Consider the following 16670-nt stretch of genomic DNA (forward strand, 5'->3'; position numbering starts at 1 on the left):
TGTTGTGTGTTCAAGGCCTCTTTTTTCTGAAAAGTTTCTTTTTCGTTAGTTATTAGAGTTAAAAAAACAACGGGGTTTTACTTCCGGGTTTGCTTTGATTGACAGCTGCTGTGGAGGGAAACTCCATAGGATCTCATGACGCTTTGGTGTAGGACGGAGCTCGTTACCGTGGCAACAGAAATTACCGTGGTAATGTTGAGGATCTGAAGATCAAAGGAACATATAATTGAACTCATACGCATCATAATGCCTATGACGATTATTACATCATAAAGTGATCATACTCTGCAGTATATAAACGGGAGCAGATGTTCACAGTGTTGCCAACTTAGAGACTTTTCAGACTCCTCTAGCAACTCTTTCTCAAAAAAGCCACTTGCGACAAATCTATCAACTTTTTCTGCTGTCAATTGAGAATTTTGGAGACTGACTTTTACAAGCATGTCTCATTTTAACGACTACGATCTAACCTCTGAACAGCAGGTTGATAGCAATAACATGCATATGGGAGAAATGGATTCACTCCGTCGAGAGAATCGGAGGCTGGAGCGCAGCAATGAGGAGTTAGAGAAGAAGCTGCTGAAGACAAAGAAGCTGAAAGATGTTTACATCGAGAGGAGCAAAGTGCAGAGGAGAGAGCTGGATAAACTCAATTTCTACGATGGAGCAGGAAACCTCAACAAAGAAGAGATGTCCACCCTGATAAACAGCAAATTCAAACATTCACACTTTAGAAATCTTGAAGAAGACTATGAGGAGCTGCAGGTGGGTCACATGCTCAGCCAGCAGGCCTTAAAGGAAGAGCTGCAGCTGGAAAAGGACAAATGCAGAATTCTCCAAGAGGAGCTGAATGAGACCAAACTATCATACCTAAACATCAGCTCAAGGTATGATACTGAGGTCCCTGCCCTCAGACAGCAAGCTGGTTTCTTTCTCCATGAGCTAGAGAATGAGAAACAGTCTCATGCAGACAGGGTGCTGGAGGACCAGAGGCACATGGATGACATGAGGGCTGAAAATGACGCTCTCCATCAGAAGATGGCGCAGGATTTTAACGACCTCCAGCAAAGTGCCTTTGAAAGGGAGAGGGATCTGTTGAATGAGCTGGAGGAGCTGAAAATTCAACTTAGCCTCCAGAAACTATGTCAACAAGAGAACCAAGACATGAAGAAGACATACACCATCAGCCAGGAGAGGTTTGCTGCCGAGCTTCAGCTCCAAAACCAAAAGAACAAGGTTCTCCAAGAGGAACGGGAAAGCCTCACAGTTTCATACAATGACCTTAATCAAAGGTATGAAACTGTGATTTCAACTGTCCAACAGCAGGCTGACGTCATCCAGTCTAATGAAGACAGAATGAGGGAGTACCTGCGGGTCATCTCTGAACAGAAGGCTGAACAGGATGCCCTCCAAAAGGAGATAGCAGAGGAGGTCAGCAAGACTGAGAAAGAGGAAGAAGTGCCTTCCCAAATGGAGACCACCAGCTGCCAGGAGGAGCCCCTACCTGAGGCATTGACCGCCAAAGTCCAGGAGGAGGCTGAGGAGTCCAAAGAGCAGACATCTGAGGAGGAGACGTCTGACAGACCTGCCATGGTAGGACTTCAACAAGAAGAGGCTGAAGCAGTGAACACCACACAGCATTCATTCTGGAAAAGATTCAGACACGCTCTGGGGTTGAGGAAACCAAAGAGGTGGAAGAAGAAGAATGTCGGTGTCCACAACTCCCCAGCCCCATCCCTCTAACACTTCCTAACCTTCTGACTCCAACTAGCCCTCTTACCAACTGTGGGTTTCCTCCAGGTGTCTCTGGTTTCCCCCACAAAAACTATAACAATTAGCTTTAGTTCATTTGTTCATGAATAAAAACAATAAAAAAAGAATACAATGAATTTGAGAGTTCATAATTGAGAGAATTATAAAAAATAAATTCTCTGCATCAATATTTTGTAATAATTCAAAGTGGTACAGTCAATATGATTTATGAATGTAAGATGCAACAGTTAAAAAAGGTCAGATTTTGTAATACAGGTTGCATATTGTACAAGCTGCTGGTTTTCAATCACTTTTTAACAACAGGTTGTTTTTGTCATCTGATTTCATCTCAGCATTTCTCTCTTTACATTACAGAATTTCCATATGGATATTTATTGGCATTAAACCATAAGAACTACTGAATAATTAATAACCTTTAAAAATATTAGGCTGGTGGTTGAGATATCACGGGCAGAAATCTTAGTTCTTAGATTAATTTTAATTGTAACAGAGATTGTCCATTCGCCCTGTAAATCTCCTCGCTTACCATCTTTGGTTGTTATTTCGCCTCACCAAGATAATTTTCTTTTTTACCTGAACAATAAACAGTTGTCTCATGTTTGGTTGCACCATTCGGACACAAAGTTTATTTTAACTAGAACATAGTAATGTCCAAACTAACAAAAATATTCTCATGGAAATTACATTTTCACTTGATTGACCAATCAGCGGAAAGTTCTTTTCTCGATGGACTGTTAAGGTGCTGACTCTCAGGCCTGATCGCCTCTGTGTAGACTAATGGCTGAAGATAACTGCTGTTAGCTTCACTTATTCAACTAACAGCAACGTAAGGCCGGAAGCCAGGTTCAGCCCTCAGGATGTTCTTTGCTACCTTTTTTTCACTATTATTTTTTGTTAGCCTTTACCTTGGGACATCACTAAAGGGTAAGCAGCACTCCAAACTCCGGGCATTTGGTCAGGGGACCCAAAAAAAAACTTTTTTGAAAAATTATTTCGGCTACATGACGTCAATGCACATATATTACATTAGATTCAATTTATTGTCATTGAGCATGTAACAGGTACAAACAAGCAATGAAATATAGGTACTATATTCTATACTATAATTCCATATCTAAATTGTATATATTACATCCTGTACAATCATATAACAGTTCATCTTTACTTTAATATATAATCTAAGTAGGAAAAGTTATGTTTAAATCGGCAAACTAGATCTGCAGGCAGTTTGATTAATTGAACTTTTTAAAACTGAAGTATTATTTGTGAATTGAAGTTTTACAACATAAAAAAAACAAAGAAAATGTTACTTTGCACTGGATATTCACGGTCTGGCATCTGTGTTTTTGTTCATGTTAGTCTGAGGTCTTAGAAATCCTTGGATAATATAATTTCTTATTTGTAAGTGATTTATTTTCCCAATTTTTTGCCTCCTAACTTTATTATAAACATAATTAAAAATATATTAATTGGTGTGACAAATATTTTTTAAAGAAGAGGATTAGCCACTGAAAAAAATGTTTGGAGGGCAGGAGATAAATACATTTTTATAATTTAAGGTATTTTTTTAATGTATTCAGATATTAAAGTCAGAATTATGATGAAAAAAACATTTTAATATCAGAAATAAAATACAAATTATACTTTAAGAACTTATTTTTGCTTGTTCCCCCAACATAACTCTGACTTTTTTTCTTGGAAATTAAAGAAAAACAAGTACAAATTGAAAAAAAAAAGATTCTCACCCACCCTTTTTTAAAAAATCTTTTAAAAAGGCCTTGAAAAAGTTCACAAATTCTAAATGACAAAATACACAAACCTGTAGGAAAAATTAACCCAAGAACTGAAGTTACTCTATAATATAGAGTAGTATCAGTTCCTGTCTATAGAGAGTCGAAGTGGAAAGGTAATTTTCCCAAATTTGATTCTTTATCATATTAGCTTTTAGTTTTATAAGATACTCTGTACTGTTGGCATTTTAAAGTTTTAAAGTTATAAACAGGGCAACACGAAGTAGGCCAGGAGCCAGGTCCAGCCCTCAGGATGTTTTTGCTACCTTTTTTTTACCATTATTTTTTGTTAGCCTATACCTTGGGACATCACAAGGGTGTAATGAGCACTCCCAACTCGGGGCCGTGTGGTCGGCGGACCAAAAAAAAAACTTTTTTGAAAAATGCTTTCAGCTACATGACGCACATGTATAGGTACTATAATTCATAAATGGTCTTACAGTTATGAAATTTGGCAGGGAGTATCCTGAAACTTATGGGGAAGTAGCAAAATAAAACTTAGGGGCTTGCTGCCCTTGCATTTTGAATTATTAAACACAACTTCTTCAAAAAGACAAAAAAATGACAGTTTCATTGACAAATCCTCATCAAAAACTGTTACTTTTAATAACATTCTATTGAAAATCACTGTCTCACCAATATATATTAATGATTTTTTTTCCAGTTTCAGCCTCATAGAACAAACAGCACCACCTGCCGGAGACACAATGCTATGACGATGCTGGCCCTGCCACGCCCACCTCGATCCATTCTGATTTATAACCAATCACATGGTGGAGTCAGGGTGATGCGTTCAAAGGCGCGTTTAAAATCCGTTTTACGCAATCATCTTTATAAGTGGCGTTTTACGCTGCTATGTACAATTTAACCGCTTATAATTCAGGTTTTAAATGTTAAAGACGTTATCTTGTCTACTCTTTCTGTTTATAGGGGTTGTTATCATGGTAGTGTAGCAATTACTGCTACCCTACAGGAGGCTAACTCAGTTGATCGGAGAATAAAACATTAGCGCGCTTTCGTTTTTACTCTTTCCAGCTTCAATACTAGGCAGGGGCTTTGCTTTGTGTATGAAAATTTGTTTTGTAGCAAAAAACTATCTTGAAAAATAAAGACAGCGAGATGCGGTCGAAAAACGCAATACCACAACGAGACTTGACGTATTTTATGAGGTGTACATGAACGCAGCACGAGACCTCACCAACTGTCATGGCGTCTCCCTTGAAGGGGGATTGGTAGTGTAGAAAGTAGCCGCTGTCATCTATCATTTTCCTCCGGTGTGCAGAGCAGTTAATCCGGATTGAAGAGGTTTAAAGGAGCCGGTAGTCACCATGGGGACCGTCCATGCTAAGGTAAACCCGGTTCCACGCGGACAGGTGGCCTCTGTGTGGATTACAGACCATGACCTCCCTGTGTGACGCCAGGCAGGGCTGCAGACTCACAGCGGACTCGATGTTCTGCTACACACTGACAGATAAGACGAACAATGAGGGGAACACACACAGGTGGAATTTAATTAAAGCTGGAAAGTGTGTGTTTAATAATGACGTAACTCTACCTGCTCATTAATTACACACCTGCAGTATGCCAACAAAGACAGGGCGGCATTTTCAAATGTAGAAATCCGCATATTTATGTCTACAAACCTCTTTATACATAATGTACTCATGTTTAAGATGTTATTTTAATCACAATTCATTTTACAAAAATATATTCGACTAAATTAATCACAAACTTAATGTGGTTATCAGGTCAACTCTCTCTTTCTATCTGGGACTCACCGTGTGACATTCACTGGTCATAGGACATTACACACTCCTCTTAAAGCCCCACCCCATGTCTGTTGTGCCCTTTCTCTTCCATGCCAGCTGCCCCTTCTATGTGCTATACATACCTTTTTATCATGCTGTTGTATAGGAGTGGTTAGGTGTCACCTTTGCATGTCTCTACGGTGGCCCTGAGAGCCCAAACGTTTTAAGTTATTATTCATCCATATAACATAATTCTTAAAAATGTGCTACAACTGCAGATAACACGACCAAAAATAGGACAAGAAAACACTTTACTACATCAAAACCTCACTATTAACACAACCAGACAGGAAACTGAACCAAAAACTGAAAATACAACCAAATGAAACGACAAAAATAAATACAAAGACAGGCTGCAAATGGCAAAGAAAACAATCAACGTGTTTGAAAGGGTCACCAAAATGTTATGGACATGCAAATGAGACCACTTTGCATTGCTTTGTCTCAGTGGTTGGTGCTGGATTAAACAATGGTGATTAGATTGATCTTGCAGATTTCTGCAGACAACTTACTGTTAGATATATGCTTCTAAATAGCCCAATAGTTTGAGTTTGTTGTGCATCACCTTTAAATTTCTCATGCAAACACTTTGGTCGACCTCTGTTTCCATTTCCAGCACAGATAAGATATTACATTTAAATTTACAGTCCACTTGGATCTAATATATACACATTAAATATAGGAACGAAGAGAGTTGTGCACCTCCAAAGTCTGAGGTGGATTTTTCTCATGCCTGTTGTGTTCCTCAGGATTAGATCGCAATTGCAGGAGGTGTTATTTGAAGCTTTGTTCTTATCACTCCTGCAGAGTCTGGATCCTCTCCCAATGCATGGCCGGGACTTGGGAGTAAACCCTGATGACTTGGTGGAGACGCCGGATATGGAGCAAGAAGGGAAGCAGGAGATCCTTGAGAACAAAGACGTGAGTGGTGACGAAATATAAGTGGGTTTAAGATAAGATGTTCCTGAAGTCTGGTGCAGGGACCCAGAGGTCTTTTGTGGTTCCAATGGATGTCCAGTAACTTATTGAGACAGCTCAGGCTGCAGGTTTTAAACATTTTTTGGAATACAAGATCTAAAAGCAAAAATCCAATTAGAAACCAGAAAAGTCTGTCACAGTCACGGAAAGACCCAGCAGACTCCTCAGAGTGAAACTCTGTGACGATGATGTGAAAGTGAGCTGAGTTAAATGCCTTTGCCTCCAGGTGGTCGTCCAACATGTCAACATCCAGGGTCTGGGAAGAACTAAAGAGGACCTGCTGGGCTACGAGATCTCTGATGTTTTCCACGCCAAAAACCTGATCGACGTATGTTTCCATACGTTTTTGTGCACGTTGCATCATGCGTTCAGACAAGGACTCTGAGTGCTGAGCTGTGTCTCTGTTTGTGATCCAGGTGATGAAGAAGGCTCATGTCGCCAGACAGAAGCTGCTCCGCCTCGGGATCTTTAAGGATGTGGAGGTTCTTATCGACACGTCTGAAGGTAAAACATCTGGAGAGCAGACACAGCGAGTGTTCGTCTTTACTGCTTCTTTCAGAAGCAGTACTTTTAATTGGTCTGATGTGATGTCCTCTCCTCTGATTGGTTCTCTGTCCTCAGGTAAGGACGCTCTGCCGAACGGTCTGGATGTGACCTTTGAAGTGACGGAGGTGAAGAGGCTGACCGGAAGCTACAACACCATGGTCGGCAACAATGAAGGAAGCATGGTGAGAGAGAGCAACACTCATATTAATGATTCATGTCGGCCATATTTCCGCTGGTGTGATGAGTTCAGGATGGAGCAGAGAGTGCAGGAGAGAGACTTAACGCACCAGGAAGTAGTATTTATGTTGATCTTGTATGACCTCAAACCTTTCCAAAGGTCGACTCTGACATTTCCAGACCTTGGCTGTATTTTAACACAATCAGTCTAAAAAAATAAGCGGTGCAAAAGTTTTAAATTGTTCCTGTACAAAGCTTCAGCTGCACAACATTCCTGCACCCTGCTGCATGATGCTTGGTGTCAGGTGCACTCGAGTTTCTGAAGAGAAGATCCCGACAGAGACCGATACTTTATCTTTAACAAGACATGACCAAACGGAAACACACGTCCATTTTAAACGATGATTTATTTACAAAAGAAAGTATCAATAATTTAAGAACGATTCTCAAAGGTAATGAGGTGTGTGCTGATCAATCAATCTTAATTTATATAGCGCAAAATCACAACAAATGTTATCTCAATACGCTTTTCCAAACAGAGCACGTCTAGACCGTACTCTCTGTTCTATTATTAACAAAGACCCAACATCAAGACAGGAAAAGATCCAGTCTCATCTTACAGACAGGACTCAGTCTGATCTCATCTTAATCCACCATGAGCAGAGCACACATCTGCTGAGACCGTGTTGAAGAAAGGGATAGAGGGAGAGATAGATAGATAGATAGATAGATAGTGGGACGGATAGTAGAAGTTGTAGTAACTGGAGTCTGGCACGTCCACAGCAGCAGAGACCCAGAGGAACCTACGAGACAAGGGAGCTCAGGGACTCAAGAAAGGTCTATGGTTAGTAACTTTAATGGGACAGGAAGAGTTAAAGTCAGAGACAGGCAGACAGAGGAGAGAGGGATCCCAGTGTGTCAGTCTAAGCCTATAGCGGCATAACTAAGAGCTGGTCCAAACCTGATCAAGCTCTAACTATAAGCTTTTTATCAAAAAGGAAAGTTTGAAGCCTACTCTTAAAAGTAGAGAGGATATCTGCCTCCCGGACCCTGATTGGTAGATGATTCCAAAGGGGACAGGCCTGATAACTGATGCGTGGAGATTTCGGAGGCTGGCCAGGCACTGCCAGGTGTGGCAAAACTCGGCCCACAAGCGACATGCAGGAAAACAAACACAGAACAGCAAGAGAAGGACGTGAAGCCATTGACAAAAGCAGAAGTCTTGCTGAGCAGAACAGAAGTGTTTTTGTGAGATTGTGTGACTGTGGTGGTTTAAATGTTTAGTTTGATTTCAATACGGTACTTTTGAAACACAATAACAAAAATAAAACTTACAGATTAAGGTAAAGGCAGTGGAAGAACAGCAACTCCCATGTTCTGCTGATAAAACACAAATTGTCAGTGGAGCTTTGAGTGCTGCATCTGATTTTAAGAGACTGTACCTGTGGGGATCCTTTCTGTTATATCTTTAGACTCTTAAAGTGGCATCAAAGCCGGAGGTGAGGACGCATTTTGCTTCAGATGATCTTCCATCAAAGGTCAAATATCAGACATTCAGGAGCTGCAGGATGAAGCAGCATAAAGGAGCAAATCTGCATTTTTTTAGCACCATGAAATATATTAAAAATAGGACCCAGGTGTAAAGTGTCAGAGATATAAGTATCTTTATTTTTGATCACAGAAGTAACTTGTTGTGTGTTTTGTCTGACAGGTTCTTGGTCTGAAATTGCCGAATATGTTGGGTCGAGCTGAGAAACTCACCTTCCAGTTCTCCTACGGTACCAAGGAGACGTCGTACGGTCTTTCCTTCTTCAAACCACAGCCCGGACACTTTGAACGCAAGTACGTCAGAGATTCAAAACCTGATTACCATCATCCAACATCTCTTACAATGCAGGAAATCGTCTTTAAGGTCGATCTATGATGCATTTAAGAGAGCACAAACATCCTGATGCTGCTCTGTGTGTCTTCTCTTTCAGCCTCATTCTCAACCTGTACAAAGTCACCGGTCAGTTCCCGTGGAGCTCCCTAAAAGAGACCGACAGAGGCATGTCTGCAGAGCTGAACGTAAGAGGCCGAGTTTGCAAACGTCTGCATTTAAACATCTAGAAAGAGAGACGGTTAATGTATGTTTTTTAACTCCTTCTGTCCGGCTGCAGTTTCCCCTTGGGGTGACTAACCACACGCTGAAGTGGGAGGGAGTCTGGAGGGAGCTCGGGTGCCTCGCTCGCAGCGCTTCCTTTGCTGTGCGGGAGGAGAGCGGACACTCGCTGAAGTCTGCCCTCTCGGTAAAGCCAGGAGATGTAGTCTAGCTCCAAATACGACCACAACACCCTCTGATTACTGTCTCCCATAGCTGTCTGTTCATGTTATCCTTTCGTTCACAACCAAACCTAACTCCTCTCATGCTTGTTTGCAGCACACTGTGTCAATTGACTCGAGGAATTCGGCCATTTTCCCCAGCAGAGGTGCCTTACTGAGGATCAACCAGGTGAGTGTGACAATCTAAACATATTTATGAACATCCCTAATATCAAATGGTGAAATATCTCCACATTTCCTGCTCTTTTTAGTTGTTTTAAAAGAGAATAAAAGTTCTGCACGGTGTCACAGAGGTAACACTGAGGTGTGTTTTTTGTTCCTGCAGGAGCTCGCCGGGTACACAGGAGGAGACGCCAGCTTCTTGAAGGAGGACTTTGAGCTGCAGTTCAACAGACGACTCTTCTGGGATTCAGTAAGACAGAAGAAGTCATCGACTGTTTTAACTAAACTCTCCGTTAGTGTTGTAGTGTTGTAGTGTTTGTTCTTACACCTTGAGTAAACTGGGCCTCATGGTGCTTGTAGTAAGACTCCACACTTTGCAAACACATAATGTTTGTAGCTTTTAAAGTTGCAGTCGTGCACTTCAAACTTCAGTTACATCAAGGATCCACCAGGGGGCGATAAAGCCGCACAGGATGAGTTTGTATGATGCTGTGGTTTTTTTGTGATCAATTTTTTATTATTATTAGAATTTTTTTTTTTAAACAAAGAAATCCAAAACCAAAAATAAGTTTACACAAATAACAAAAAGAAAAGTACAGGAGAGAGGGATCATGTCCATTGCCAATGTCAGATGGGGGATAAGAAAATAGAGACCAAAAGGAACAGGCAAACAGGAATTAAATTGTCTCTCTCTAGGATCGCCATAGCACTAATGACAAACATAAGTAGGCAAAAAGAAAATCAGAAATAAAAACATGAAATGCATGGAGCTGCATAAAATCGATGGGAATCTAGTGGGCTATTCAAAGGTACCCCATAGGTCCACATTGCTGTGCACTGTGAAGGTAGAAAAAGAAAGAAGTTCCAGGTAAACTGAAAAGCTTTTGGATGTCTTGGAATGAGCGAAGGCCTCCATCCCCAGTGATATCATGAAAGGTGTGTACACCATTATTGCTCCATGCAGGGAATGATATTGGACGGCCTCCTAACTGTAAGCCATAGTTAGAAAGTATGTGCGTATGTGAGTGAACCAGTTTGATGTAATTTTGCATGACCTGTTTGCTAGTTTGTGCGATGCTGTTTGTAGTGAACTTGAAGGAATCATTCTGTCTCCTCAGGTCTTGTCTGCCTCTCTGTGGGGCGGGATGCTTTATCCAATGGGAGGACCGCCGTCCTGCATTGCTGACAGGTACACCTGGTTTACCCAGTCAGAGCTGTAGGAGGAGACTTTTCAGAGATCAAATGATGCTGCACAGAGTGGATGATATGTAATCAATGTTTTCCAGGTTCTACCTTGGAGGTCCCACCAGTGTTCGAGGGTTTGGGATGTACAGCATCGGGCCACAGAGTGAAGGTAATACACAACTAATGATGGAAAACGCAAACTAGAGAGGATACTTACAACTGTTAAATAATAACACAATATAATCCTAAAAAAGCTTAATAACTGACCACCTGCAGACTGTAAAATAAAAAGTTCCCCTTTAAGAGTTCCTAAAAACCAGGAGTAGAGATGTAGGAGTCATTTTAACACTGATGCAGAATGAGAAGTCTAAATCCTTGTAATTTTAAACACCTTGCACCTAAATATTTCAGGTGTACAGAATGCATCAAACCATCTCATGCATTTAACTTGCATGCATTTCACTCATTCATCCTGCTGCAACACAAACATGGAATATGAATCAACCCAACTCAGAAGGTGGGTGACGTGCTGTCTGTCAGTCCCTCCCTGTAGGTGTTAGGTTAAACTACATGATTGAAAGCAATGACAGGAGGGGATCTCTTCATATAATCCAAACATTAAAAGATCTTTGAATACGAACAGTTTCTTTAAAGCTTTCTTAATGCAAATCTATAGATGTGACATGAGAAAGTGTGATAAAGACAGAAAACACTTAATGCAACATCCCTGACTGGATTCCAGCTGCAGGTCTTTGTTGCATGTCTCCCAATGTTTCCTGTCTGTATCCTAAAACACTGAGAATAACATCTCAAACCTGTAGGACGTAAACAAACTGAAGAACACAAGTAGCAGTCCCGTCATTGTGAATGTTTTGTGTTAAGTGGTCTGACAGCCCCACTAACTCTCATCATGTGTGTTTGTGTTTCAGGGGACTACCTAGGTGGAGAGGCGTACTGGGCAGGTGGTCTGCACCTCTACACTCCACTCCCCTTCAGACCCGGTAAAGGGGGCTTTGGAGACCTCTTCAGGACGCACTTTTTCCTCAACGCAGGAAACCTCTGCAACCTCAACTACGGTGGGTCAGCAGAGAGTCACATGACGTTAATAAACGCTATGTGAAAACATGCAGGAGTGTAAAAGTTGTCTCTTTGTGTGCATGATGTGCAGGTGAAGGTCCCCGGGCTCACCTTCAGAAACTGGCTGAGTGTATTCGCTGGTCGTACGGAGCCGGTATTGTGCTGCGGCTCGGAAACATCGCCAGACTGGAGCTCAACTACTGTGTGCCCATGGGAGTCCAGAGTGGAGACAGGTACACTGCTTTCAGGCTCGTCTGTTACATAAAATAACTAAGGAACAGTGCAGAGGATCCAACTATGAGTGTGTGCATGCTCCTTTAAATGCTTGGTGAATCAGATTTGTGCATGCCTACATTCATGATGCGTTCAAATGAGCTGGTTATTTAAAGGTTCCTTAATAAGAATTTGAGCGACGAGGAAGAAGACACAAAGAGAAATATGTTTGACACAGAAATAAGGATGCTGGCTGTAAAAAAAATCCGAGATGGCGACTGCTAAACTAACTGCTTTAACTCAGGACCTACAAAGAGGAGTTTAAAAGTTAACGTGTGATGTCTCTGTGACAATCCACGTTTTACTTTGACTTTGGTACCACACGTAACAGTTGCATGTTATATCCATCAGGGATGTCACTAGAATCAGCATTAGTCAGATTTTAAGACTACAAGTCTGAAAATGAAAACATATTAGTCAAAATAAAGATGTCTGTCAGTCAGACACCAGCAGTCTTTTATGGTCTGTGTTTCAGGCTGGTGGTTCAATATCTATATTAGCTGCAATTAGCACAACACTCTCCAAATAAACTATTGAGGACAAAGTTGTATTATGGGTAATGTAGGCGCATGTTAAGGGAGTAAAATCAGTGCAATAAAAAGAATCGCTGATTCTGGAGTGCAGAGGCTAAATCAGAGGAGAACTCGCTCACCCTTAAATATTGCCAATTACACTGTATCTGAAAGTCTCTTTGGTTAATTAGTATGCCCAATGCACAGAGGTTTTAGTCCGGGTTCAAATCTGACTCAGGGCCCTGCGCCACATGTTATCGTTGGAAGTGCAAAAACCTGCAGTTCCTCAAGTGTCCACTTGGGGCTGGCTCGAAAAGCCCAGGAACCTCCATTAGTACCCATGTTACAATGCTAATTTTTAAAGCAACATATAACAGGTTTACATCTGTCACTATTCTTACGTTATTTAAAAAATATATATATTTAATCCATTTAGAAAACAAAAGGAAGAAGAGATAGCAGAATAAGGAGCTAGGCTAAGTCACCAGAAAGCTCTTTATTCCTGGTCTCCTGCTCTATTCTCTGTCCTGTCCTCTGAATAAAGGTGTTAAAGCCCCCAAAATAACCTTTAAATATCTCTCTCTTCCCTCTTCTTCCCTCCTTTCCCTCCTCTTGCAGGATATGTGACGGCGTCCAGTTTGGAGCAGGAATCCGCTTCCTGTGACCTCCTCACTCCAGCAGAGACCGTGATGTGAAAAGGGAGAAACGTGTCGTTGTTTGTCACCTGTAACTTGTTGTAGAGTGTATTGCACTAGCATGGGTCCTTCAGTATGTCTCGGTCAAAGGTGCCTGACCCCCCTTCGAAACCTCCTTTGATAAGCTCCACGTTAGGCTTCTCAACAACGCTGTGCCAGTGCTGCTTTGTTAAACTAGTGAAACTTTTTACACTACGAACTGAACCGCCTTTCACTGACCGGAGAGAAAACCCAGGTAGAAGATTTCTTTAGCAGCAAACTCGAGGAAAGATGAGAGCTATGGCAAACACAATCATATCAGAGCTCCGGCTCTTTCATAGACTTCAATAAGATATTTCTCTTTAGTTTACCTTCTCTCGTTTATCTCCAGCACCGGGACGCTCTCTTCGGAAAAGTCATCTACTAGTGATTTGTCCCGCTTAGTTTATTCTTTCCAGATTCTTTAAGAGATTTGGGGTATGTTTCCAGTTTGCCTTGTAGGACTGCTCCTCACCTGGAGCACCTCTTTGTTTTAGTATTTTTTGACACTGAACTGCACATCACACACTCTCCTGACCTGTTGTTGTGCTGTGTGGTCGAATGATTACAGCAGCCAGGGAATAAAACGGGACGAACCAGCACTTTGAAGTCAACACAGCGCTTTAGACAGAGAGTGGGATCCAGTTTAACAGCTGATGTAAAAGAGCAACAAGCTGATCTCTCAGGCAGGCAGCAGTTTTAGGTGGGACCTCGTACCGCGCCCCGCTGAGCAACATCCACCACCAGTGCTCTTACTGTTTGTTTTCTTTTTCATGTTCTTGAAACAATTCACAAATAAATCACAGCTGCTCCCCTGGCTTCTCTGTGGATCCTTTTGTGGCTTCTTAAACACACATTCAACAATCACATGAACATCATGGACTTATTTTATACAGTTGCTCTTTCTTCTTGTTTTCTGTCTCTACCTATAAAGTGATTTGGCTGAAATCCTCCATCAGGTACCAATCAGTCAGTATCAACCTGTGTTTTTCTGATAAATTACATATTTTCTTGCAGAACATAAAAAGCAGAAAACAGTGCTTAAAGTAATTAAAAGTGTTGCAGTCGCGTAACTTGTCCAGCAGAGGGCGCTCTGATTCAGAGTTGACATTCTCTCATCAATACCTCACAGTTAAGCCAAACTTATCCTTCCTCTACAGCTTGTTGACAGTAAGGATGGGCGATAATTCAATAATGATAATTATCGTGATATAATGTTCTCAATATAACAAATGTTCGATCAAAATTTTATATATTTAAACGCACATAACCCAGAGTAACCTTAAAAGGGAGTGCACTACTCACAACAATACTCTAGAAACTGATACACAGTATACAATGTGATATACTTTTGTTGTCAATTGAAATCAAATAATGTAAATAACCTGAGTAGAATAAGAACCTACAAACTAAAACTTCACAAAAACCTTGTCTTACTCAAAAAACGGTGCTAACTTCCTGTTAGCGCTGTCAAAAATGAGGAATTCAAGAAGCTTATCAGAAAACTAAATCCAGATACAAGCTAACAAACTGTCTGATTTCTTAAACTTTCAGAAATCTGCCTTTAAATGTTAATGAAATAACGATTTTATATTTATCGTGATTACATCTTTTTCAAAATCGCCAAGCTCTAGTTGACAGTATAAAGTGAGGTTAATATTTTTCTGAAGGAGGTAAAAAATACAAAAAAAGAGAGCAGAACAAATTGCAAGTTTAACTTTTGGAGGATTAGATTAAGTTGGATGTACTTTATTGTCCTCAAGGGGGAATCCAATCGAGCACTGCTGCAGAGGAGCAAACCCTGTAGTGCAACATGATGTGACATAAAAACAAACAACTACAGCATAGAATATAACAAATACACAACTTACTTAAATATGCAATCATTTAAAACCAATTAAAAAATCAGTCTATTTACAAAGCACCAAATCCCAACAAATGTTATCCTCACTTTGCATTTTTAGCAAGTCACAGTGACACAGTCACAGTCACAGGACAAACTTCCTTTAACAGGCAGAAAAAACCTCCAGCAGGACCAGACTCATGTTAGACACACATCTGCTGAGACCGTGTTGGAGAGAGGGATAGAGAGAGATCATAGTGGTGAGACGGATAGTAGTAGTTGTAGAAGCTGGAGTCTGGCACGTTCACAGCAGCAGAGATGCAAAGGAACCTAAGACAAGGGAGCTCAGGGACTCAAAAGTCCAAAATTGGTCTTGGTTTATTACGTCTCTTTTTGGGTTCACCTTGATTGGGAGATTATCATTTTTGCACCCTAACCCTTATATCTGCAATAAAAAGAGAAGATTACATTTTTTGCACTGAGTTACATCATCAAAGAGATGTTGCACAGAGAGGTTATAATTTAATTCATGGACAGCTTTATGACCCAGAATGAGTGGAATAAATGCTGTTGCTGTCGCCAGGAAGTTATCAGGTCTGCAGGATCTTGTTAGTGTGTGTGTGTGTGTGTGTGTGTGTGTGTGTGTGTGTGTGTGTGTGTGTGTGTGTGTGTGTGTGTGTGTGTGTGTGTGTGTGTGTGTGTGTGTGTGTGTGTGCGCCTGACTCACTGCAGGTCGTGAGCACACAGTCTGAACCTTTGCTCCGGGTGAACTTGTGCAGAGCAGTTGAGTGTGGACGGCGCTGGATGAGTGTTTGGTCAGATCTTGTTCTGTGTGTGTGGGAGTGTGGACAGGTGCTCAGCAGATAAATGCTGCTGAGAGAGAGCAGGAGTTATGGAAGAGGAATTAAACAAGATTAAATAACTTAGAGGTTTATCTTTGATGGGGCTGAGGGTGCAGGAGGTCACTGAGTTCTCTGAGCTTGAGTCAACCCTGGATCCAGAATCCAGACTCCGGAACTCTAAAAGTTTTGTGTGCTTGTGCAAAACTGTCCAGTCTTTAATTTAAAGGCTTGATTTTATCTGAAATTTGCTGCTGACGTGGCTTTTGTTGGGTTTTTGGCACCAAACAGCTGCAGACTCAGCAGAAAAAATTAAGATACAATGATGATTGAACAAATATTAATACAGTTTAGGGTGAAAGTTTTTTTTACTTTAACTTTTATCTTTATTATTGTTTTATATGAGCACTGCACATTTCATTATTGCTTCCTTCCTTGAAGCCATTAAAATCTCCAGCAGGTACGTGTCACTTTTACTGAGGCATTTGGGAATTTTTCCAAGAGAAAGATAAAAGATGAATAAATGTCATAAACTCTCTGACATTAAATTTTCCACTCCTTTTTCAGAAAGACTCAAGATAAGGACAAGACCAAAAGACACCTACAAAGTCTGCAGAAACTTCTCCACACTCCCTCCATGCAAGAAGTTTCGAACCACAGAAATCTTTGCAG

The 16670-nt window shown here is 41.0% G+C and overlaps 3 protein-coding genes across 3 annotated transcripts in view; 2 read left to right on the forward strand and 1 right to left on the reverse strand.

The window, feature by feature from the left end:
• scube1 (signal peptide, CUB domain, EGF-like 1) overlaps nucleotides 1-5335 on the reverse strand; it is a 127893-nt gene extending 122558 nt beyond the window's left edge. The window contains exons 1-2 of the mRNA XM_034673201.1: nucleotides 5138-5335; nucleotides 4762-5027 (exon numbers count right to left, since the gene is read on the reverse strand). Of these exons, the coding sequence (XP_034529092.1) occupies nucleotides 4762-4828 (67 nt within the window). The 5' untranslated portion in view covers nucleotides 4829-5027; nucleotides 5138-5335. The remainder of the gene's footprint in view (nucleotides 1-4761; nucleotides 5028-5137) is intronic.
• On the forward strand, nucleotides 216-1889 carry LOC117804823 (intracellular protein transport protein USO1-like). The gene has a single exon (XM_034673206.1). The coding sequence runs from the start codon at nucleotides 442-444 to the stop codon at nucleotides 1741-1743; it is 1302 nt and encodes a 433-aa protein (XP_034529097.1). The 5' UTR covers nucleotides 216-441; the 3' UTR covers nucleotides 1744-1889.
• On the forward strand, nucleotides 4739-14135 carry samm50l (sorting and assembly machinery component 50 homolog, like). Its single transcript, XM_034673204.1, has 15 exons — nucleotides 4739-4912; nucleotides 6179-6292; nucleotides 6576-6677; nucleotides 6766-6853; nucleotides 6971-7077; nucleotides 8784-8914; nucleotides 9052-9139; nucleotides 9232-9360; nucleotides 9492-9563; nucleotides 9720-9806; nucleotides 10675-10745; nucleotides 10843-10910; nucleotides 11671-11817; nucleotides 11910-12051; nucleotides 13222-14135. The coding sequence occupies exons 1-15, from the start codon at nucleotides 4892-4894 to the stop codon at nucleotides 13265-13267; spliced, it is 1413 nt and encodes a 470-aa protein (XP_034529095.1). The 5' UTR covers nucleotides 4739-4891; the 3' UTR covers nucleotides 13268-14135.
• The last annotated feature ends 2535 nt before the right edge of the window (nucleotides 14136-16670 follow it).

The sequence above is a fragment of the Notolabrus celidotus genome, chromosome 21 (genome assembly GCF_009762535.1).
Source record: "Notolabrus celidotus isolate fNotCel1 chromosome 21, fNotCel1.pri, whole genome shotgun sequence".
Classification (NCBI taxonomy): Eukaryota; Metazoa; Chordata; class Actinopteri; order Labriformes; family Labridae; genus Notolabrus; species Notolabrus celidotus.

Excerpts from the sequence above, each read along its gene's own strand:
- LOC117804823 (XM_034673206.1), top strand. The coding sequence starts at position 442 with ATGTCTCATTTTAACGACTACGATCTAACCTCTGAACAGCAGGTTGAT.
- samm50l (XM_034673204.1), top strand. The coding sequence starts at position 4,892 with ATGGGGACCGTCCATGCTAAG. Across the intron at positions 9,140-9,231 it reads GCATGTCTGCAGAGCTGAAC|TTTCCCCTTGGGGTGACTAA; the intron begins GTAAGAGGCCGA and ends GTCCGGCTGCAG. Across the intron at positions 10,746-10,842 it reads CCGTCCTGCATTGCTGACAG|GTTCTACCTTGGAGGTCCCA; the intron begins GTACACCTGGTT and ends AATGTTTTCCAG.